Source organism: Columba livia, chromosome 1 (assembly GCF_036013475.1).
Source record: "Columba livia isolate bColLiv1 breed racing homer chromosome 1, bColLiv1.pat.W.v2, whole genome shotgun sequence".
Lineage (NCBI taxonomy): Eukaryota > Metazoa > Chordata > Aves > Columbiformes > Columbidae > Columba > Columba livia.
The window spans coordinates 18,586,890-18,611,412 of NC_088602.1; the positions used below are offsets into that span (position 1 = coordinate 18,586,890).

The following is a 24,523-nucleotide window of genomic DNA, read 5'->3' on the forward strand; positions in this document are numbered from 1 at the left end:
ACATATAAAAATACCATGTATCAACAGACAGAATGCTATTAAGCATGAAATACCACCATGTAGCAGAAACAATTGTTTTTGCCATTCTGACAATTGCTGCTATTAGAACAGTATTTGATAGTGAACTCTCGTCAAAAAATGACTGATCAACATGACTTTAACATACAGTGTCCGCAAGGCTGCTTAGTGGACTTACAAAATATTAAGGAAGACACACAACTTCTTATTAAACCAAAAATATTTATTCAAGCTGTAAATGCTATGCAGTATTTAGTTATTGGATGGGTTTAATATAAACATCTACTGCATAATATTTGTTCCTTAGGAATCCTCATAAACTATCTGAAACATTGCCCTGTTGCTGTACAGATCTCTTAAAAAACCCTTGCACTTTTAAGACCTCAACAATTTGAAAACAGAGGAAAGACCAGTAGAGAAGGTTCTGCAGTACTGGAGCAAGGCTTGGCGTGGTAATTTTCACCCATGCTCATTTTTACGCAGATAGAGGCTGAGCTTTTCCTGTACCTGTTTTGAAGAGATTTCCTACAGCAGCTATGAAAATTCAACATTAAACAGAAAGACGAGATGCAAATTTTTCCATGTCTGACTAAAAGCATGAGTGACATTAACAAATGCTTTCTCAACAGTACAAATGACCGTGAAAGAACTGACGATTGCAACAGAACACGCTGAAATTCTGGTCTGGCTTTTGCTACAGTGTCAGTATTCGTACCACGGTATGGACAGGGGGGGAACCCGCAGCCAAGTACGTGGCTTGAAAGCAGCTTTTGCATTCAAATAACAAATTACATCCCCTGTAGCAAATCCAGTAAAGAGATGAGATGGAGACAAGTTCAAGTTCCTATCTGCATGACTGGTTGGGAAAAGCTTCATCGGATGAGAAATACCACTGGAGGTTTTACTGGCCTCACGTGTAATTAACTCTTTCAAAGCCTCACATCGTGGGTTTGACGGCAATGAGAGGAGAGCGCGTTAGTATGAGCCCATTACAGCCAACGACCGAGTCCCTTTGGGACTGAACAAGACAAGGCAAGCGGCCGGGCTGGCTGCCCCGTCCCACAGCAGTGAACTTCCAACGCCGCCAGACTCACCCCGTGGCAGCGATCGGCTACAGCGGTTCAGAGGGGGAAGGAGAGAACGCAGCAGAACACAGACAACGTGGTCTAACAGGAAACATACAACTTTTCTTACATTACATTTATACAAATTTACAATTTTGCAAATTAAAAGGCTCTATATTACGCAAGTGCTTTTTAAAAAATAAACATATACCAACTTAATGATATTTACACTTAGCAACCTGCTTCAGAAACAGCATGATTTTGCTATAAAGTGAAAATTCAGTGCACTGAAAGTGCAACTCACTCCTCAGAATTAACTTCTCTTCCCATGCAAAACCTCAGCACAACAATACTCAGCTTCAGACAGTCACCGTTCAACAACTTTTTCATTCATCGTAATGCAAAGACAACAGGAACTTGTCCACATCCATTCCTGCTGGAAAAGAATTTGGCAGCTTCTTTTTCTGTGGGAGAGGAAAAGAAGAGCTGTGTTAAATACCGCAGAGTCTGTAGGCATTCCTTTCATCCTCATCCTCCCATCTCCCTTACAGACAAACTGCACAAAGCTCACCCAAAAACCAGACACCGAGGTGCTGCGTGTACCCCCAGGGTACGAACAGCGGGGCTGGGGGCCAGGAGCAGCCAAGCAGCACCCACAGCAGAGTCACAGCCGGAGTTCAGCCCCGCGTGGCCTCGCAGCCCTTCGCACGTGTGCAGTGCGAGTAACTGAGCATTCTTCAGCTATGATATTGCACTCATAAATTATTTTTAGTTACAAAGAACCCTAGGTGTGCTGAATGACAGTTGCACTGTGTCTCCTTTTTGATTATTTACATACATCACCTTTCCACATCTCACACCTTGGCTACTTGCCATTAAATCAAATCCCCACCCCAAAGGCCTGGTGCTGTAGACTGAGAGACTGGGAATGCACAAAATGTGAATTCCTTGTCTGCTGGGAAATGAGGAGGCAGGAACAGGCTGAATTTTACTAAGACCTAGTTTGAGTTTGGCCTAATTCTTACATTCAATCTAGAAATATATACTGAAGTTCACATTTAGAAACTCATTCATGTTTCGAGAAGTAATTTGGTTTTCATAGATAAGTGCAGAGTCAGCAGGAGTTACTTGTGTGTGTCTGAAGACTGTGCTAATCTTAACAACACCGATAGCTCACAGCAGGCTCAAGAGGCAAGGTTAGTAAAACTGACAAATATGAGCAGGATGTCAGGAATTTGGATTAGCAGCTCTGAACTATCCCCTTATAAATAACGTATGCACATGTAATACATATTTAGCATTTTAAATTAAAAGTTAATGCTTGACTTGCCTTTATTTTCTTCTTTTTTGATTGTGTTGGAGAGCTTTGAAGGTCTTTCCTATTTGCAGAACGAGAATTTCTCTCGCCCTCGTTCAAGTCCTCCAGTTTCCTTTTCTTTACCGTGCTCCGTAAAGACCTGAACTGTTGCATGTTGTCCTTGAGGGGCGTTGCGGCGCTAGTCCTGGCGATGGCCGCCCGTGACAGGATCATGAGGGTGTGCGCAGCCATGCTGACGCTGTTCTCGCTGCCCGTCTCGCTGGCCGGGCTGCAGGCGGGCAGGTCTGGCGTGGCAGGGGGCACCATCACTCTGGGGGTCGCGCTGTCCTCGCTGAAGCGCCGACAGGTCGGTGTCCGTACGCTGTCTGTAGTATCCTCCGTGTGCCTGTCCCCGACTCCAGACGGCGTACGGGGTACTGGCAACTCTCCGTTTTCAACTGTTTTACTAGTTGGGCTGTGCCACTGAATGTCTTGCAGCATTTCCACGCACTGTTTAGTGAACGGACTTGACAGGCAAAGGCCTTGGTTGGAACCTTTAGCTGGTTCTCGCTTTGGCTCCTTTGAAGACAAAGAACCAGACACGGAAGATTTGCTAGTCCCGTTTGACAGCGCCCCTTGCTTTTTGTTCAGCTCTGGCACTGAAGCAACTGCCTTCTCATTCCACAAGCTAACGCTTTGCTGGCCATTTGAGAGTTTGGCCGTGTCCTGGTTCTTCTGCTTTTCCTCACTATCTCTCCGTAATTCATTCTCTTTATTTGCGGTAGTCTTGTGGAAGGGATCCGGTGGAAGCCCTGCAGCTGCCACCTTCCGCTCGGGCTGCGGCTCCTTGGCAGATGCGCTTCTGTTGCTGCCAACTTCTGGCTTACACAGAATTCTGGGCAACGTTTTATCCTTCTCTCTCTTTGCTGACTGTGCCTTAGAGGATGATGCAGAGTCAGCAGCAAATGAAGCGTTTTCATTTCTTTCTTTTTGGGATGAACTCTTAGTCGTTTGAATGTGGGCGTTTCCTCCTGCAACAGGTAGGACGTTATCAAAGCAAAGGACTCTCCTGTGACTTTCACTTTGTCTTGAATTTGAGCTTGTGCTCTCTACTGGTGCTACAGGTAAGTTCTCCTCTACCTTCCTTGCTACTTCTGCAGTGCTAAGCTTGTCCGAATTTCCAGTCCTGAAAATGAGATGAAAATACTTCAGCAAAATACTTGTTCTTATTGCACAAGTTTATTTTGGCTGGCTCGAAGTCCTCACCCACCCCTCAGAACACCCCTTTAAAGCTCTCTCCATTCTCTATATGTAAGTAGTTTATCAATGTGCAAAGATCAAGAGCAAGGGATGACAACTGCAGAAAGCTTCAGAGAAGGCCAAAAAGAATGACAAAAAGGTATGAAACAGGGTCTGTACAAAGAACAATGAGGTAGACTGGGGCTCTTCAGCCTGGCAAGAGAGATGACTGAGGGGAAATGCAACAGAGCTCTGGGGAAAAAAAACAACAAAACCAAACAAATAAACAACAACCAGAAGGAAACTATTCACTGTATCCTGCAGTGGAAGAACTAGGGGCATCAAGTAAAACTACTACCAGGTTCAAAACAAAGCCAGGAGGTTTGGAGACCGCATGTAATCGAGCTTGGGAACTTTTTACCCTGGGATATTTGTGGACACTGGTAGTTTGTCTGATTCAAAAAGAACCTGAGCACGTTCATGACAGCACAGTCCACCCGAATTCTGGTTCTGGCTCTGGCCGCCCTTGGAGCTGAATCGGCTCCACAGATGCCAGAACATTCTGGGTGGTAAAGCTGGTGTGGGCTGTAGCAGTTTGTTTGAGAAGAGACAGAGGGTAGGAATTCTGCTCTCTTTGCTATGCAAAACATATGCCTAGAGACTGACTAAAAATTAACACAAAGCTGAATTTTCAAGATGACATTATCCCAAATCTTGCTTCTGTGGCTTCTTAAGAATCACAAATTTTTACATGCCTGTATGCTGTATACCTTGGTATACATTGGGTTATTTTTTTAATAAGTTGACTTTATTGTTCCTGTTTTCCTCCACTTTTCCAATATTTTACCTGAGTTCTGGATAGGTAGGGGTTTTTTAAAGTGTACTTTTACAATAAAAGAATGTTTTCACCTCTAATATTTAAACAGAACACCTTATCTTTTTCTACACTCTTGCTCATTCCAACATCCTTTTGTTTCCCAAGTCCATTAATAATAAAGAGTTACCACCAAAGCCCTGCTTCCTTCTCTCTCGCTTGCCTAACAGAAGACTAGAACCTGTCCTGATTAGAAATTAAATTATATCCAAAAGGGGCTAGTCATCAAAATCTTTCACTAAATGTAACACGTAATTTCCGGTAGCTTGGACTCCACTCAAACAATATTTATTTGATAATTGAGATGGGTGTAAATAAACACAAAGCCACACAAAATTCACAGAGGAACAGTAACAGCAGAATTCTAGCATTAATAACATCACGGTAGCAGCACTAACACACATTGGCACCAATCCTCCTAGCAGACAGTCGGGGGGGATGGTGCACAAAGAAACGTATTGCTTATGTCACCATTAAAAAAAGTCTGTCTTCCTCCCAGTCAACACAGGACGAAGAAATTCACGGCAGGAAAAAGTTTGGATACCGAGCACTACTGACCTTTGTGTTCGAGAATTCGTGTGGTTCAAAGGCTCAGCTACACTTGGTACCAGTTTTCCTGAAACAACAGATGAAGCATTAATAAATCATCTCACCGCTAGTAAAATGTCATCTGTAGGTGTGGCACTTCAGGAGATGGTTTAGAGGTGGACTTGGCAGCACTAAGTTTATGGTTGGACTTGATGATCTTAAGGCTCTTTTCCAACCTAAATGATTCTATGACATTTCACCTGACAGAGAATCGCAGAAAAACCCAGTAACAAAACTTTGCCATAATTTTCAGATTTACAGATTAACAGATTAGCAAAGGTCACCAACTAAGTACAACCGAAGCTTTTTTGCTGTCTACACTTAGATAATACATAGGCCTGGCAAGACAAAACCAATTAAGCTGGACTTGCAAATGCACACAGGGATTTCCAAGTATTAATAGAAGCAAAATAACCACAGGGAACTCTCAAGTTATCTGTCAGCAAACCAGCATGCAGACTACCTACACCATCCCAGCTTTTTTCTTAATTTGCAACTTCATTCTGCTTTCATTTTTATGTGTAAGACTACTCTTTTTTTAAAAGAGGTAGACAGCCTAATGCACAAGTTACCCTTATAACTCAATCAATATGTTCAATTATTTTTTCTTTACTCCCTCCCAATACTGAGAAATTAATGTAATTCCAGTCTTGTTTCAATTTACTATTTAAAGAAGTCTAAATAAACATACAGAAGTATATACCTGAAATAAGAAACAGAAAGAGAGCATTCTTTGTATAAACATGCAATACTTCTATTATATATTTTCCTTGATAAATTTTTAGAAATGCTGACTCTTGTAATAACTTCTGTATTTCCATGTGGCTTCATTTGACGGCAGCAGTAAACTGTAGTTACAACCAATAAGATAACAAATAACAAGAAATAAAAAGAAAGGTACTTTAACTGCATTAGAGCCTTGAAACATTAAATTTCCAAAATAAGCTTGACCCCAAATCTGGAATTATTTAATACGCTGGGAGTCTTCTTTGTAAATTGAGCAAATACAGTTACTAATTGGCTACAGGCCTCTCTCAAAGCCGTCCCAGCAGCTACCTGGCAGAGGAGCACTAGTATTTACAAGACTTTATCACTCAGAACCAACATGCATTTAGAACCCTCACTTTTCTTCTGCCCCTCTCCAGAATGCCAGTGGGTACCTGTATTAGTCTTGTTTCTTGCTCCAGGAATCTTTTGTGATTTGGGAGGGATGGGAAGCTTCGGGACACTTCTGTTGCACACCGGATTAGCCACAGGCATATGGAGAACCTTGGAAGAATTGCAATATTCCGTTAGAATTTACCAAAAGGCCCCTTATCGCTTCAGCTTTAATTTTGATAAGGTTTATTTGGATGCGCTACCTGGCGGGCAGGTGCTGAGAAAGTATTTCCATTTTGTCCTACTACCGAGAGAGGGATCATTCCCACCATTCCTTGCAAAACAGGTTGCACTGGAGATGCGATTATAATGGCAGAACCTAAAAAACAAAGTGTTGAAATCATATAGAAACCAGAAAACTGCAGTGAAAGAAAAGCTTGAAGTCAGGATTTCTTAACATTATGGCTGGTCAAACCTATGGCAAGAAAAGCTCTGTGTTTTAGTTTTTTTTTTTATAAAAAACATCACCCTAACTATATGTCGCTACTAGAAAACTGGGTAAGTAGCCATTATTTTTAGTTTAACTTGGATTCTTTAGTTAAAGTCTGCTTTGCTTTTTAAGAAACGGTTCACAATTAAGCTTGAAGTATAACATACCTATGTTAAGGCTTGAACTTTAAATTAATTTATAAAAAAACCCCAGAAAAAGTAACATTAAATAGCTGACTTTGCTGCTTAACAAATACTAACTACTATTTGCATCCTATTCCCTACAATTAGCACACTCAAAAGCTGTTAGTGGAATTTTTTCTTCCATTGCACCCGTAACCCTTTCCCCTTATAAGCACACAACAAATCGGAAAGGTTAGTTTTGTCTGTATGTAGGTATCTAATGTACATTCCTGGCTCATAGGAGGTTTAAATGTAGAACACAAAGACTTCAGTTAATTTGTGGTTTTGAGACCAGCTGTTAAAATAAAACATAAAGAAACTAATTTAAGCCAGTTTGCTACTTAACTATTTAAATCATTGTTAAAATAGCTGTTTTACATTAGTTATGTTAACGGGGGGTAAGAGTGGCTGCGAGATATACAGAAATTGCAAAGAAAGGAAACTATTAGAGAACATTAACTGAAAAGTGAAAAAAAAATATGAAAAAGTGAAAGAAAAACTGATTGCACGCAGTTCTTCAGTTACATGAGCACCACCAGGAAAAATAGCAAATGCAGAAGAACGGGCAAACTTCTGTTTCCTTCCCTGTGAAAAAAGCCCAAGACAACAGTCGCATAAAGAAATCATCCTGACAGAAAGGCCAGGACACCAAGATCCCGCATGTTCTGCTGTGCCAACCTCTGTCTGACCACGGTGAAACGACTACGCACACAAATTCAAGGATAACTGTGACAAGTTTTTAGTTTTGGAAAGAAACCGAAAAGTGTTGATTAGAACCAGCTTATAGTCAGGCTTAACATTTCAAAAAGCACTTAAAATTTGATCACTGTAGTAATAAAAATGCTTGCGCCAGCAGAGATTCTGTATAATGGAAAAAAATAATGCTACACTTTTAAATTTGTCTAAATGTAGACTAGTACCAAAACAAACCAAGGAAGTAATTTTGGAAGGGGTATCTACATCCAGCCAGTTACCTAAACTACATATAGGTTCCTATAACACAAAGCATTCTATTCATAACAGGAATATTATTAAAACAAACTAATTGCTTAATTTAGCTGAAACAACAGATCTTTTGTATTATAAGCCAAAATATGCCTCCTGAATTAGCACTGCTAAAATCATATATTTAGGCTTCTGACATACGAGACTATGTTTTCCAAAGCAGCCTGCTCAATGACTCTTGATGATTTTTATTCCATTTTCAGTAGCAACTAATATACTCAAAAACCACAAAACTCCTGGCTGGTTTCAAGGGGCAGATAGGGCAGTGTTTAAAAAAAAAGATCAGTTTACTTTTAATGTACTTACCAAAAAATAAAAAAAGCAGCTATATAAACAACACATTTTCAAATAATGGGATTACCTTGTGGGAAATTTGGGGAGACAGTCTGGTTTGCTGCAAATGCACTGCTGGATCTAGGAGGAGTCCGTAACTGCTGCACAGCTGGAGCCTGGGCAGCAAGCGGCATAGAATTGCCAGGCAATACAACCACATTTGACGGTGTCACAGCTGTGCCCAAGGCAGCTGGGTCGGTCACACATGTGGCTATATAAAGGTTGTTGGAATTGCCAAAAGCTGTGCTGGTGGCTGGCATTAACTGTATAAATCCCCCTTCCTTGGAGAGATTAGTTTTATCAGCAACTGCAAAAGCGGCACAGTCTTCGTTCTGAGCGTTAACTGTGGCGACCACAGGATCCTTAGGTCTAAGCACAAGAAGATTCTGCTCCGCCAAAGCCGCATCCACATTTTTTTCCACATCTTCTGACATGAGGCATTTGGACAGGCCTGCACTTTTGGCTGGGGATTTGGCTGGAGAAGACAATATTATAGTTGGCAAATTTTCTCCTGTGATACTGGAAACAGCATTATTTAACTCTGTGTCTGATGAAATGAATGGATCATCGCTGATGATGATCTTGAGGGACATTATATTGGAAGGATCAACATCCATCGGTTGACTACTAGAAGATACACCGCTGATGCTCTTGGCCTCAGTACCTGACTCCTCTGTTGGGGATGCAGTTTGTGGGGGAGGAGAGTGGCATATTTCAGATGTAGTAAGATTATTTTCAGGGGATACTACAGAAATTGCTGTACACGCACCATCACCAGAAGAGAAATACATATTATCAGCATCTACTTTTGTAGAAGATGAAGGCTCTTGCATTTCCCCTTGTGTTCCCTCTGAGTTTGACAATGCTGAAGGGAGGTTAAAATCTGTCTTAGAAGGCTTATCAAGTGTATGCTGATCATTTGAATAAGGTTTGTTAGAAGTATCAACAACCTGAAGCTGCAGCTCTGTTTTGACCAGATCTGAAACCTTCCCTGCGGGCCTGGCAGCACAGTCCGACTGTGCTCCCTGTTCCTGATGGGGAGAGCGGGAGCTGCAGCTCCCTGGTAAAACACCAGCTATGGCAGCTGTACCAGTTGTTACAGCCTGTTCTTTTCCTGCATCTGCTGATGGGCTAGAAATCGAAGAATTGTTTTTTCTCAGCAGTACACTGTGGCCAGGGCTCCCATCAGAAGGGCTTTTAGTGAGTGTGTTTTCAGATAATGATGTATTCGGTGATAATTGGCATTTATTTCCAGAATGTGTTTTGTTTTCACTGGCTCTAGTACCTTCTGCCAATGGAATCAAAGAAATCCGCTGACTACCAGAATGAACATATTCTAGATTAGGAGTACTTCGAGCACTCTGATTTAGTGAGTCTTGTGCAATTTCCACAGCTCTTTCAGTGTCAGACACTAACACAGACGCCTCTTTTTTATCGTAAGAATCTCCGCAGTGCTCGTTACATTCACCACCAGGGCTCTGTCTCTGGTTCGGTGCCGTCAAACCAGTCACAGAGTCAAAAGCGATTTCAAGCTCTCCCATCTGTTCAGGGGTAACGGTTTCAAGTACTTCAGTCTGCTTCCTTGGTCTGCTATGTCCATGCAACTGTTCGTTGGTTGCATTTTTCTTAGCCATGTCATCAGTAATGCTGGTCTTCAAGGCACCCGATGCTTCTCCTAACGGGAAACCCTTACAGGACAGCGATTCTCTAGAACTATCACCTGTAAAATAGAGAATTGGCTCCATAATTACTAGAACAGACACAGCATTTTGGAAGTAACTTATCAGTTCAGTGGAAAACTTCCACATGAAACTAAGTGAGGATAATGCTACTCATCCTTACTTTCAAGCTGAGTGGAAAGTATATGAAACACAGGGCTAGATTATATACATTAGGCAATCTGGCAAATCAGTTGTACATAAATAGTAAGTGTTAATATGATAACGGCTCAAGTCACTACACCAGACTTCCAGAAGCACAAAAAACATCTCAGGATAAAGACCTCTTGGGTTTATTTCTCGTATACTTTCACTACTGTCAAGAACAGGGTAGACAGACTAAACGTACCTTTCGTCCAGCATAAGACTCTTTATGTATTAATTAACCAATACATTACACAACAGAGAGAAAAGATTTAACTGTTAGATACAATACATTATCTTTCTTGATGTGTTCCACAATGAATACTGCAAAGCATCTCTGTTTTGAAAGAGAAAACCGTTTTGCAGATATCCTGGTTTCATTTAGGAGCTTATAAGGTATACCTTCTAAGTACGCTGATGGGCTACTGTTAAATTTATAGACCGAAACTTTCTAAAAGACTAGGTGTATCCACATATTCATGCAATGCAAATGTCAGATTGGATTTTACCATTGAAAATAGAAAGATTTTGAAATGTGCAAATTGTCTGAAAATATTTTCATATGGAGAAGTGAACAGAGGAGAAGAGGTTGTAAAGAAACCAAACAAACACAAAAAGCAACACATACACCTACTAGTTTCTTCCGTTCCTAAAGAACTTCCAAGAGTTTCCAGGTTATCCTCCTCCACCAGGATTGCATTTTCTACTCCATTCTGACCAGAAATACCAGCAGGTAAGTTCTTGTTTACCTTGCTCTTTCCTATTTTCAAAATAAAGAATTATTAAATATGTTATTTTACACACAAAAGCCATTATTACATTTTAAATGAAGCATGGAGATTTCAAATTCAACAAATGCCATCCTAAACTAAAATAACCGTTTTTCTATATTCATTACAAATCCAAAAATAGCATAAAAATGTCCTTATATTTTATGTGAGGATATCCCTGATCAGATAAATAGAAAAAATTTACAACAGTAAAGAAAAACAAGCATGGACCATCAACCTTTAGACCAGAAGAGTCTAAAATGACAGCAATAAAACCATCGCTGACCCAGCACAAAACCAGAATTTCAGCTACAAGAAAATCCCGTGCTTTATAGTCATGTATAATTGTATATAAAAATCTAGTTCTGAACTGAGGGACACAGATGCACAGCCCATGTCTCCTGCAAAAGAGGCCAGCTCAACTACCCTTGCCTCTTCAAGCAATACTTAGGAAAACTGATGCTTTACAGTAACGGCACAACCGAGAATAACACGCCCTACCATAATCAAACAAGTCGAAGAGTGCCTGAAAAGCTGGATCTGATTCTGTCTGTTGTAGAATGTCCTGTATGGCCTCTTCTGACATATGAATTTCACCCTGAGAAAAGACAAGACATACAGAACTGTTAGACAGTTACTTCGACAACTTCAAATAAAGACATGAGTAGTTTTATCTTCAGATTGTTTTTAGTTCTATTACTTCTGCTCAGCACAGAAACATAAAGACTAATGCTGGAAACATTTCTGCCACAAATTTAACGGCTGTTAAAAAAATACGAGTGATTGCAATTTATGAAATAAAGTCCCCCAAAACCCAAACATCTTTGTCAGACATTACACCCTGCACATGCATATTGGACTATTCTCTACATGACAACCAGCAGTGGTTAGAAGGCCTAAATCTCAGGCTACACTGGCGGCTCATGCAGATGGTATGAATGCTGTGAGCCTGAACTAGCCAACCACTGGCAAAAAAAAATCCCCAAATTAGCTCTTATTTCCTGGTTTTGCATATATCCAGAAGACAATGCTAAGCCAAGGGAAGTTTTATTTCATTTACCCATTACATGTTCTATAATATAACTTCCAACTACTTTTCTGTGGAAGGCAGTTGGAAGGCACGGCTACAGAGGACACTGCTTTAAGGTTCCCTATTCAAGCTGACTTGTTTTGTAGCAGCCCAGGAAGAAAATTAGGAGGACATTCAGAACATATTCAAGTGTTCAAATATAAAGTTTCTCCTGACTTCCTGGAGATCCCCTAAGCACTCTATGACTTTTGATATTGTGGTTGTAAGGGTGGATATCACACCTGAGTTGCTTGATTATTTTGTCTCAGCTACTCTGACCAAACCAAGAAAGTGCTTTGATTTTGTTCTGCTCAGAAATGTAGAACACAGCTTTTTCACTCTGTATTTTGACAAAAACTGACTTTAAAAAGATACCAAATGACAGAATAACAGCTTTTAAGAAACAGACACCTCCACTTCATAAACAGGTAACTGCCTCTACTCTCCTAGCTTTTTTAAGGACCATGAAGATTATCATTCCCTCATTAAGTCCCCTTTATAACTCTGTGATTGCCAGCTCAAGGGTTGTATGAGAATGAAGGGAGTACACTCAAAGTTTAGGTTGTAGAAGCAGAATATACATTTCCTCCCAAAGCAAGACAATATTAAAATTTAAGAAAAAGCATCCTTATTTAGGCTCCAAAGACAATTTCTCTTGCTGTACTAGACAATCCAAGTTTATCTTACAGCAAATCAGAAAATCAGATCAGACTAAACATGTTTGAAGTTCACAAGGTATTTTAAATTCCTTTTTCTTTTACAAGGCTAACGATCAGCTCCCCAGTCAGAAGATGGTACCTGATCACTGGTACTGAAGACGCAGTGATAAGCAGGCAGCTGGTGACTGTGGGTAACAGCTGAACACCGCCGGAGACCATCCTCCTCCCTTGGCTTCTGATCCTGCCACTTGCTTATGCCATCTTGTACAGGCAGAGGGAATGAATTCAGAGTGCTAAACTGGCTCAAAATTAACCCCAGCAAAATACCAGTATCCTGTCAGTTGAGCTCCTCTAGCCTGCCCAGCACCACACAAGATCAGAGTGAATGCCTGTGCAAGGGAAGCTGTGGAACCGCCTCTGGGCAGCAGCTACTGTTAGACAGACTTAGCTGTACGGTAAAACAAACAAATAAAAGGAAAGAAGAAGAGAGTAATCTCAAATATCATTATTCTCACGTGCCTGGTCTTCCAAAAACATAAACAGGATAACCCCCACCTACCTGAAGTCCAAGGATTTCATCAATCGAAGTCTCCTGTTCTGTGGGACCACTGTCTGTCTGTTTAGGGGCCTGAGTGACATTGCCATCACTGGAACACATTAGTCATTAGTTCAGAACTCAAAAATAAATGAAATAAGAATACGTATCAAGTTTAGCGGTTCCTTTTAGTACCTGCCCAGGATTTTGTTAATGTTCTCAGCAAGCTTCTCCTGAAGAGATTTGTTGCTCAAGATTTTTTCTCTGGCATTTTCAATAACCAGTTGCTGCAAAACACGGTATTAAAGTGGTCAGGTTTCTATTTTCATCATCACTAGAAAAAGAGCATGAATTTCCTACTTACTGCTAAAAAAAAAAAAAAGTCAATTAAACACAGAGAACACGCTTTATAAAAGAGAGACAGCCGATTTGTGACTGGATGACACTCCTATGAAAATCATCCCAAAACAGTCCTGTATTTCTATTCGCCTAAAATATTGCAAGGTTTATTGTGCTTTCTGATTTCTATTATCTAAAAAATTACTGTATTCTGACAGCTTTCAGGCATCTTAGCAAAGCCAATAAATCAAGGAAAAAAACCCTCTACATAGCCATGCCATCCTAACTAGTTCAGTACACACAAGAGCTAGTTCAAATACAAAACAATACATTTATCTTCTAAAGTCAATTTCTATAATACCCAAGACAAACAAGATGTAAAAGACTAGTTCTCCATAGTCTGAATGTGTTTCTTCAATGTAAATACCTTCCATAAATATATACTCACTGGGAAGTTACCATCTATGAATTCTTCCAGCGGCTCACTTTCTTTTTCTATTATTACTTCCTCAGGGTCTTGAGAACTTCTAGTTGCTGAAAGAGGTCCAGAGGTTGCGATGCTTTTCCTCTTCTGAGATTCACTGAAACATTGCAGGAAATTTATGATGTATTTTGTGAGAACATAGCAAACAATACACTTCATGGTTAGTAAATCAAGTGTTTCTCTTCCTTCTTAACAAACGAAATATTTTAATCAACAGAAAATTAACTACATACTGGAAATACAATAAAATCTGATATGAATACCTGTTATATTATGTCATATGCATATATTGTGTCTCAATTCATAGAGGTTACAAACAAATGTACAAACTGTGGGTAAACAGGACAGTGGTAAATTGAATTCCATGCTGACTATTCAATATTTTCCCCTGCCCAGCACATGTTACTTTAACTGGTGGTACAGGTTCTCATTAACTGCTACTCAAGAAAAAGATTTGAGCATCACCACTGAAAATAAAGATCTTGCAAGGAGCAGCTGTTGCCAAAGAAGCAAACAAACATTAGGTTGCATAAGAATTCAGATGCTGAATAGAAAATGGAAAGTTTTTATACGAAATCACAGTGTAGGCTCTTCTGAAACCATCAGTCAGTAGTGGCAATAAAATCACTTATATACAAAAAAAATCATGCAGGAATAGATGACTTGGAAAAGGTATAAATGAGTAAGGATCTGGAAAAATTATAAACAAAACCAGTGACTGGGATTTAGTTCAGGGATAAAGACAACAAACGGAACACAAAGAGACCAGTCAACTCACTAAAAACAAAGGGATGTTAGAATCAAAGAATAAAAAATGCAAAACTAGTAAAAGAACAGTTTTTCACACCACTTTCAGTACAATATAAAATTTTTTGCTGATAAAATTTACTGAAGCCAATAGTTTTTTCTAAGTTAAAAACAGGCAAGACACACATATCAATATTGAGAATTTTCATAACTGATAAGGATATTTTAACAGGAATACTAAATCTCAGGCTCCAAAATTATGTCTAACACTGGAATAATGTGAAGACCAGCTACATGGAATAAAGAAGCACAACTAGACTCCTCTCAGTCTAATGTGATGTTCTCTTGACTTTCCCTTTCTTTGTGAAACGTCACGCACTGGCCACTCTCAGTGGATCTTAAATGTGTTGAAACACTCTACCATCTAAGAAAATTTACACTAGAGGTTAGGACACTGCACAAACGCTAAACAATCTTAAAAACAAACAAAAACAAACCAACCAAAACCAAACAAAAAACTGTTTACCTTTTTCGTCTTCCTGGAGAAAGCAAGTTTGAATGAAACTTTCGTTCTTGTGATGCTGGAACTTGAATGTGTATGAAATCTCCTGCTTTATAAAGAAAAAACCAGATCATGATGCCAGTAGCTTTTCCAATGACATCGTTAAAGCACTACAGAAATCTACATACCACTTGTAATGTTCCAATCAATTCCTGGAAATTCATATAAAATACTTCGGTATTATCACAAAAATGAGAACCATTCTGTTTAAATACACCCTGAGAAAAACATCCACTTGATGTGGATCATCCCTATTTTCTAAAGCAATTGTTTTAGGTGAGAACCCAGGACAGAACAACAACAAAATAATGCACTTCTGATCTCTGAACTCACATTAGCAAGCAAGTATGGAAGAGCCATTTTTCTTTTGAGCACTCCAAGCCAGTCTGGAGAGCTATGGCAGCAGAGCATGAATTTTCTGGAACTTTTTTGGTGGAAGATGATTAGCCTTGTTCTTAGAAAACTTCCATCTATATCCATAGATTTTTTTCGTCTTAAAAAAGGTTTAAAATGGGTGCAACTTACTGGTGATCTTGCTTTCTTGGGTTTGTGATGGGTGCACAAACAACGTATTCAGTCTTGTCTGTGACACGCTTGGATTTACCGCTGGTCTGTGAATAACTTGAGAGGAAACAACAGGAGAGGAATTCTGTGGCCCTGACTGATGGGCTACTGACAACAATCCCGGGTTTGCGGGAGCTGACTGCTGAAGCATCCTCTGTCTCTTCATTTCTACAATTCCACTCCTTGTACGTGCTGGAGATAATAAAGACACGATGAAAATATACGATAAAGGAATGTTAAAAGGTTGCTGATTTTCCAAGATCTAATTAAAGATGCTCCATTGAAACTTTTTTGTTCTTCAAGAACTAATTAGTGAAACTCAAAAAGTTAAGTCTTCTGTGTTACAGGTTTGAGCCAAAATAATTCAAGACGTATAGACAACTTACATGGACATTGTAACCATGCTTGTATCACTGTTTCAATATTTACAGGAATCATAAAAATATTATATTTAATTATGTAATATACCCCTCATATAATTGACTTTAACTGAAACAGCTAAACCAATGTAAGAGTTCAAATTTATTTATCAGACTAAATCTGAAATTTAAATAACAGAACACCACCCGATATAGTGAATCTCAGATCCAAGAACAATCGCTACCTATATTTCACATTCTCTCTTCTCACACACTTTACTTGGAAGTCCTACAGAGAAAAAAAATTATTTTTAAGTAAAATAAGTTTTCTTTTTTGAGAGTTCATTTGGCAGTTTCTGTAATGAAAGAAACAATTCTAGATAGAACAAGTATCCTTTCATATTTGGCTTAAATATATGTTTGTATGCATACAAAATAATTGTTCCGAGATGGTGATAAATTTTTATATTAAATCAACAGCTTCAGCACTGAAGCACCAGCTTTTAAATATTTTAACTGTGTAAACGTCTAAAAAGTTTTCAACAGAGAAGAAAGTACTATGTAGAGAATTTAAGCCCCTTGTAATAAGCTCAGCTTTTCTTATTTTCCTTTCTTGATCATTACAGTAACCCACAGACCCCACTGAAGACAACAGACATGCTGAAAAAAACACTGCACAAGAGACTTGACAACACTTTGAGAGTAAGGATGCTTTACTGATCGCTGCAGCATTCCCCCATTTTTTGCCAAAACAGGTGATTTGAACATAGAGCCCATGGAATTGGCTCCGTTACTTACTCCTTTGATTAGCAGAAAATCCTGTGGAATTCTGCATGCTCCTAAAAAATAAAGCAGGAGACATAAATAAAGGAGCATAAGGGAAACACTCAGCTACACAGTGTGACAGTATCTGTTATGTGGTTAATGTTGGTGTGGTCCCAACCACACATGACTTCAGAAAGCTTCCATCTACTGATTGTTATTTTTTCAAACCACAGTCACAGATCCTCCAAATGATGCTTGTTACATTTTTGACCAACTAACCACAATGGTATCAGACTCTAAATGAGTCATACTATATGGTTTTATTACATGAAGGCCACATACACTAATGCCCTCCTTATCCCCTAGTCCTGCTTTAAAATCTTGAAATGTTTACTCACCTATCAACTCCCACATACCTCTTTTTCACCACCTCTCAGAGGCAAGAGAGTGTAAAACCATTCTCACACAACGATAAGGGGAGTTGCTCAACATAGAGACTGACTCTTATTAAGACTGAAATTTTACTTTATTGATTTCAAAGCTGTATTACCTGATCTGAGAAAGCGTATAGTCTAGTTTCTTCCACAGAGATGACATCATTGCTGGAACTTCATTTGTTGTTTCTAAAATAAATCATTAAAAATAAACAAACCAACATTTTAGATGCCTAAAACAGATACATGATGAGAAAAAGTAAAATCACAAGCAAAAATAATTATTATGGGGTGATTCAGACATCATACAACTTTAAGTGTCCAGCCACCTTCTTAGTATTCTGTTAATTAGAGAGCCCTAACTCCTAATTTAAGAATTTTGACTGATATGAACACACACTCATCATGGATGCAGTTCTCAGTTTTAGAAACCTAAATGAAATTGAGGCAACGACATTCACAATGATAATTCTTAGTGGAATCTGCACATTGTCTTGACTCCTGGTCAAACCCATGCTAACCTAACCTAACCTAACTCACTTCTGGAAGCGGTATTCATATTCCCAAGTCACTTGTGTGCTTTTGAAAATCGTAACCTGGCAGACAGGCCTTAAGATGTCACCCAAACAGGTGAGAACACCTGGTATTTTTGAAGCACAGGACATTAAAGTACAAATGGAAACATTTGTTTTTGAAGTGTTGAAGTTTTTCAAGGTGCCGAGTACAAAGTATTTTGAAGAAACTGTGTTTGCATCTTATTTACCATTTCCATTAAACCTAGTGTGAAAGGAATAAAACATTCAGAAGTGTTCCAAACATGATATGTCTTAAATTGCAAATCTTAGAACCAAGCACCACTAAAATCAGTAACTGCTGTTAAACCCAGGAAATGCTCCCTGTCTCTAATACTCATACAAAAAAAAAAGTTATTCTGAGATGATTGTAATTAGTTTTTTAAAAAAAAAACAAAAAACATTTCACACAATAGGATTCTTCCTGGTTATTTCATAGAATCGCAGAACATCTCAAGTTGGAAGGGATTCATAAGGATCATCGAGTCGAACTCCCTACTGCTCACAGGACTACCTAAAACTAACCCACATGACAAAGAGTGTTGTCCAGACGCTCCTTGTACTCCGACAGGGTTGGTGCCGGGACCTGGAGAGTCTGTTCCAGTGACCAACCACCCCTGCTGTGAAGAACTTTTTCCTAATGTCCAATCTGAACTTCCTCTGATGCAGCTTCATTCCATTTCCATGTGTCTTATCACTGGTCACCAGAGAGTGGAGATCAGCACCACTCCCCCCTATTTATAGTGTAAACCATAAACAGTGTAATTTTACAAGCATAAACCCAGACATTTTGCATACTTTATCATATCTTTGTGTTTTACTACATTAGGAGTTCTGCCTAAATTTTAAGTGAAAATATATGCCGGCAAACCCAAACTAAGATCATAAATTAATTTTGCTCACAAGACACTGATCTAATTGACTGTTGTCTGCATAGTATGGAAACCTTCAACTCCTAGCACAGATTGTAGATTGTTCTAAGTCTATATACAGATGGATATATTACCTCTTCCTCAAGGAGCTCACAACAAATCAATTAGAAAAATAAAAGAAAATCTCATTCTGAAGGCTTACCTTTTGTTTTCATGGCTACATATTCATTAAGGATAGTTGTCAAGTTTTTTCCACATAGAGACTGGAAAAAAAAATACTGATCTTAGCATCTTCATTAATAAGTTACACTTTGTCTGCTATACCATATTATATTTAAACAGTTCTTTAGAAGACTACACCATGCTGACCCTCAACATAAGGAACTGGACTTTATGCTGCTGGTGCTGAGTTGTCCCAAACTAGGTAGAGAGCAATCTATGGAACAAAATGTCATTATGAACACAAAATCTGAAATGCTTGATCTCACTGCACAACACTCGTGTAGCTATTAGAGCTGCATGACCTTCACTCACCTTTGTTATTATGGAACAAAAACATTAAAAAAAAGATTAATATCTGTAACAGTAATGAGTATGTATCATCATGGAAGGCATCATGCTGTAAAATGCAAATATGAAGAGAACTTCTGTCTAAAGTAAAATTCTTAACAGTCACACAGAATGAACTTTTACACCATATTTACTTGTTCTGTATTTTAGGTGAAATGAAGAGAATCAAGATTTTAAGGTGACCACTACCGTTTGTTTTACCTTCTTGTCTGGTTTGCTAGTGGAAACTCTACAAGGTATGACAAATACAGCCCTTTATTGCAAGTATTTTGAGCTGCAGTGAGAATTTTTTCTTAAGACACTATTGTATCACAACTTTTCCATAAAAATGGAAAAAAGCTTCTACTGAGAAAAGGACGACAATTAAAAGCTTTAAGAATCTGAATAATGTATGTACATTTGGTTTTTCTAACTTTTGCTGGCCACAGCTTGGTTCTAAACTCCTTACCCCCAAAGTACAGATGAAAAGAATGAAATGGAAAAGAAGGAAGACAATGCACATATCAATATTAAAATGTTGATACACAGCAATATCTAAACTCTGTAATTTGTATACTACTTTAAAAATCCCATTTTGTACATGTTAAAAATTAAAAGTATCTAATTACCTGGTAGCTACGTGCAAGTGTCTACATATGTAGCTACACACTGCACACCAAAAGTTCTACATTTCACCTGGGACAAAGCAGATGTCACTGATCAAAGAGGAAGCTGAACTGAAACACAGTTTTTGTCAACAAAATTTAGTAGCCTTAGATAAAGCTGAGGTGCCTTACCTAAATATTTAATATGTACTCAAAATGGAACACTACTAACTGCTGTCATGCCTAGGATAGGAAAGCAATCTCCAATATATTACAAGAGCAGCCCTAAAACGATTAAAACCCTTGCAACACCCTTCTACAAATCAACCTCAAAGCTAAAAAGACTAAACCTAATATGTTGAAACAAATTTGCATATTTTACACTCAAATGTTTCTTACTAAAATTAAATACTAGAAACCAAATAACTGCTAATACAACAGGACGCAAAAAAAGCCAAACCAAAACCAAGAAAAACAACCCCAAACCAGAGCGGACGATCTAACTAAACATTTTAAGCAGCATCTGAGAAGTAACTGTTGCACCGAGAAATCTCAATTTGCTTTTCCATGGTTGAAAGACAATTTAACTTTCTGTTTTGCAAATATAAACTCACCAGCAAGCAGGCTGGAATAAACCCATCCTCTGTACAGTGCTCTGCATATTCTTTCAAATCTGAGCTTTCCAAAATAAATTCACGGCAGGTAGCTAGGAGCTTTTCCTGTTGTAAATACCCTGCAATACATCAGATGGAAAATTTTACTATTTCATTCATTACTTCTGCTCAATAGTTATCAAAGCATTAACATAACCAGCTGCATATAGTATTGAAATAATCAGGTAAAGATTCTTATGTTAGACAAAGAAAGCAAAGTTATTTTGAAAGAACATGTATTTTGCAAAATATTTAATAGTTAAAACCACAAAGAGCATGAAATATTATTGATATTACACTGTATTTACAAACGATTCAAGGCTGAAAGTGAGGCAATATGAACGACTCCTGATAGATCTTCAGTACAGACAGTATTGTACAGACAAGAACACAAAAGTCTTGGCTCAGGAGGTAAACTAACTCTCACATGGGCTGAACAGCCTAGTTTGATAATTAAATGGAATTCTACAATACTTTCTTAACAAAATGCACAGCTATGTAACAATAACTCTCCACACATCCTCCGTTTCAAACCAGGTAAAACCTGTGCAGCTGTTACAATGTGTATAAAATTGTACAATACCAATTTTTTTAGTAAAAATCAGCAACAGAAAAAGGCTCCCCCCCACTCACTGTAATTTCCATTTCTAATAGATGTACAGGCTGCAACTTGTGCTCTGCACACCCCCCAGGACTGACCAGTTACCTTAACAGGAAATATACTGAAAAAGTTTACTTTTCTAAAATTCCGTTCGTTTTCTGAAATTCCATTTCTCAGCAAATATTTTAAGTCCTGCTTTAATCTTCAAATACTCCAAACATTAAAAGACAGAATTAGACCAATCTGAATGAAGGATTCTAGAACAAAGAACCACAAATGTCTTTCTTGCCTGTAGCAGAACTGTACATATAGTATTTTAAAGAAAGGATAAAACATGCCCAAGTATGCAATGCAGGAGGATATATAGCTAGATAGATATATATACACACACATTAGCCTGTCTGTTTCAATGGACCCCCAAAATGGTCCACCTCAGTTCGGGAATACCTATAGAAAAACAGAGCCTTTGAGTTTGCATGAAGACAAATGCACTTCAGCAGATCTGAGTATAACTGGAAAAAACAGATAATACTTCAGACATATAAGTCCTTGTTCAGGTCTTGAAAAATAAGCAAAGTTGGAATAACCACCATGAGTTTAATCACGATGTACAAGCCGGGCTATCCGACAGAAAACATTAGTGGCACCTTGGAAAGGAAAGGGCTGTCCTAGTTATTTTTTCCAATACATTTTGCTAGAAAACTCTCAAACCACAAATTGCTGAAAGCTGAAAGTGTATTTTGGGGAAATGCAACTATACACCAATCTTATTCCTATCTGCTGTACCATCCACTGTTGGCCAGGATGGGAGATGGGGTACTAGGGCCGGTGGAGCTTTCATCTGTGCTGCTATGGCTGTTCTTACAATCAAACTCATCCAGACGTTTATGTAAAAAAATTGCAACTTTTCTTTCTTGAACCTACTACTACAGTATTGCAAGGGATGACCAAACGCCTACTAGCACATACACCAATTTCCTGCAAAATAAAGCATTCCAAAGATTAAAAATGCCTGAATCAAGATAATCCATGCAACTGAACTGAACTGCTTGTGCACATACTGTATAATGACACAATCTTTAACATCGCCAAAAGCAACTTAAAGGCACAGGACCTTCTGAAATAGGAATGTTTTCCTATTTTGTTCTGTCTCAAGAAATGTAGAGATACAAGTCCAACTCATAGTACACATTCACTCTTATATTAATTAAAAAAAGATAAACTTTCTTCTTATGTACTTTTCTATAGGTGAGCTCATCTTATAATTTCAGTTTTGTTTCTTGAACCAATAATCATAAACCTTCACAGCACCAGAAAGACTTATCTAGAGAAAACAAAACAAAAAACCCCAAACATACGCATACACACACAAAAGTAAAACCAAAACAACAACCAAACAGAGAGATGGAAGAGGAGCGGCACTAGGAAGCCTGTTTATACACTCAAATTCAGAGATGCCTCATGGAAGAGGAATCCCTATTATAGGCAGAAATAGCAACAAGGAATATCCGGTTCTACAACCTTAGGTTGTTGAGAAGTTTTCTAGACACGCTGCACACACTGGGCCACAACAGACACAAGACAGAACGGATCACGCTTAGTATCACCAAGATTGTACAGAACATCTGCAAGTCACTGGTAAGCACGCAAGATAAGCTTTCTACCCATCAACTTGTAACTTAATTGATTTTTTTATAGAAAAGCACAGTGAGAGATCTCCCTTGAATGATTTTCAATCTTTTACAATGCATGGAGTTCCTAAAAATCCTCTATTACTTCACAACAATAAAAACATTCATCTCTTACTAGGCGTGTTACTCAAGACAGTAGCAACAAACATTGCAGGTAGTATTTAAAAATAAATTGTGCTGAAGGAACACTGAAGAAAAGATTCAAACTTAAAGGCTTTGGATTAAAAATCTTGTGGAAAACTGCAAACAGAATCTCACTATGCGGCCTGCCAGAGAATCTTGGCACCTGTGCCAACAGATCCTTATGTGTGGGACATGAATATGTGGGTCATATTTTTGATTACCATCCATTTGTTCTTATCTTTGGCAGTATCCAAATAATCCAAAGAATGAAGTAAGTAAAAAAAAAAAAAATCACTGCCTGCTGTCGATGTCCTGAACACACTTACTCTGTGCCTTCCACAGACACTGAGCAAACCCAGACTCACAGTGACAGAAACCGGGAGGAAAAGAAAGATCAGCTGAACCTCAACCCAGCTGCCTCTGGTGTTGTGGATCATCCTTGTATTAATAGAATCATAGAATCACAGAATGTCAGGGATTGGAAGGGACCTCAAAAGACCATCCAGTCCAAACCCCCTGCTGGAGGAAGAGCACCTAGATGAGGTTACACAGGAAGGTGTCCAGGCGGGTTTTGAATGTCTCCAGAGAAGGAGACTCCACAACCCCCCTGGGCAGCCTGTTCCAGTGTCTGTCACCCTCACTGAGAAGAAGTTTGTTCTCAAATTTAAATGGAACCTCCTGTGTTCCAGTTTGTACCCATTGCCCTTTGTCCTACCATTGGTTGTCACAGAGAAGAGCCTGGCTCCATCCTCCTGACACTCACCCTTTACATATTTGTAAACATGCGTGAGGTCACCCCTCAGTCGATCCCGCCTGCGATCAAGCACTTTATGAACCCCCTTCACCAGGCCTGTCCGCAGGTGCACACCGGACGCCGCCGCGTTCCCGCGAGCTCCCGGAGAACTCGTGTTCCAGACCGGCCGGAGAGCGGCACAGCCCGGCCCGCCGGGCTCCACTGCGCCCGCGGCGGCTTCAGAGGCCCCAAACTCCCTCAAGATCGAGCTGCGTTCGCTGCCCGCTAGAGACAGGCCCGGAGGAGGCGAGCAGACGGCCCGGAGGCCACGGGGCTCGGGATTCGCCTCGGCGGTGACAACCCGGCCTGGGGGAACGGGCGCGACGCGGTCGAGGGTCAAGGGCGCAGCCGCCCGGCTCTCCCGCGGCGCCCAGGGCGCTGCCGGCGGCTGACAATCCCCGGCAGAGCCCCCTGGGCGCGGCTGCCGCATCCCCCTTCCCGGACACCACGCCGCGCCCTCACGGACTCACTCACCCAGCACCAGCCGGGCCACGTCGGACGGCAGCAGCATGGCCCGAGAGGAACGGGGAGCGGGGGGCGGCGGGACGCGGCTCCGGGCGGCGCAGCGCGGCACCCCGCCACCCAGGCGAAGGCGCGGAAACTCCTCCGGCCAGCGCCGCGTCCGCCCCTTCCGCCGGAACCCGCCACGCCCGCGCATCCGCTTCCAGGGCCGCCCGGGGCTGCACGTGCGCGCCGCTCCGCTCCGCTCCGCTCTGCTCCGCTCCGC

General features: G+C 39.9%; 1 protein-coding gene across 3 annotated transcripts; it reads right to left on the reverse strand.

Moving 5' to 3' along the window:
* Positions 1-220: 220 nt before the first annotated feature.
* Positions 221-24,435, reverse strand: LOC102096416 (protein NPAT). 3 transcript variants are annotated; one of them, XM_065048876.1, is made up of 18 exons: positions 24,271-24,435; positions 20,550-20,668; positions 18,984-19,044; positions 17,454-17,526; positions 16,937-16,977; positions 15,741-15,971; positions 15,180-15,261; positions 13,871-14,003; positions 13,279-13,370; positions 13,108-13,195; positions 11,322-11,418; positions 10,679-10,810; positions 8,217-9,908; positions 6,442-6,557; positions 6,241-6,349; positions 5,051-5,108; positions 2,413-3,565; positions 221-1,546 (listed from the first exon to the last, which is right to left on the reverse strand). In XM_065048876.1, exons 1-18 carry the CDS (start codon positions 24,305-24,307, stop codon positions 1,469-1,471), a joined length of 4,392 nt encoding a protein of 1,463 aa, XP_064904948.1. In that variant the 5' UTR covers positions 24,308-24,435; the 3' UTR covers positions 221-1,468. The 3 variants fall into 3 exon arrangements, with proteins under 3 accessions (XP_064904948.1, XP_064904958.1, XP_064904941.1); XM_065048886.1 differs by having other exon boundaries at positions 10,685-10,810; positions 15,180-15,264; XM_065048869.1 differs by having other exon boundaries at positions 15,180-15,264.
* Between the last annotated feature and the right edge of the window lie 88 nt (positions 24,436-24,523).

Excerpts from the sequence above, each read along its gene's own strand:
- LOC102096416 (XM_065048869.1), bottom strand. The coding sequence starts at position 24,307 with ATGCTGCTGCCGTCCGACGTGGCCCGGCTGGTGCTGG. Across the intron at positions 6,558-8,216 it reads CTCCCCAAATTTCCCACAAG|GTTCTGCCATTATAATCGCA; the intron begins GTAATCCCATTA and ends TTTGTTTTTTAG. Across the intron at positions 5,109-6,240 it reads AAGAAACAAGACTAATACAG|GAAAACTGGTACCAAGTGTA; the intron begins GTACCCACTGGC and ends CTGTTGTTTCAG.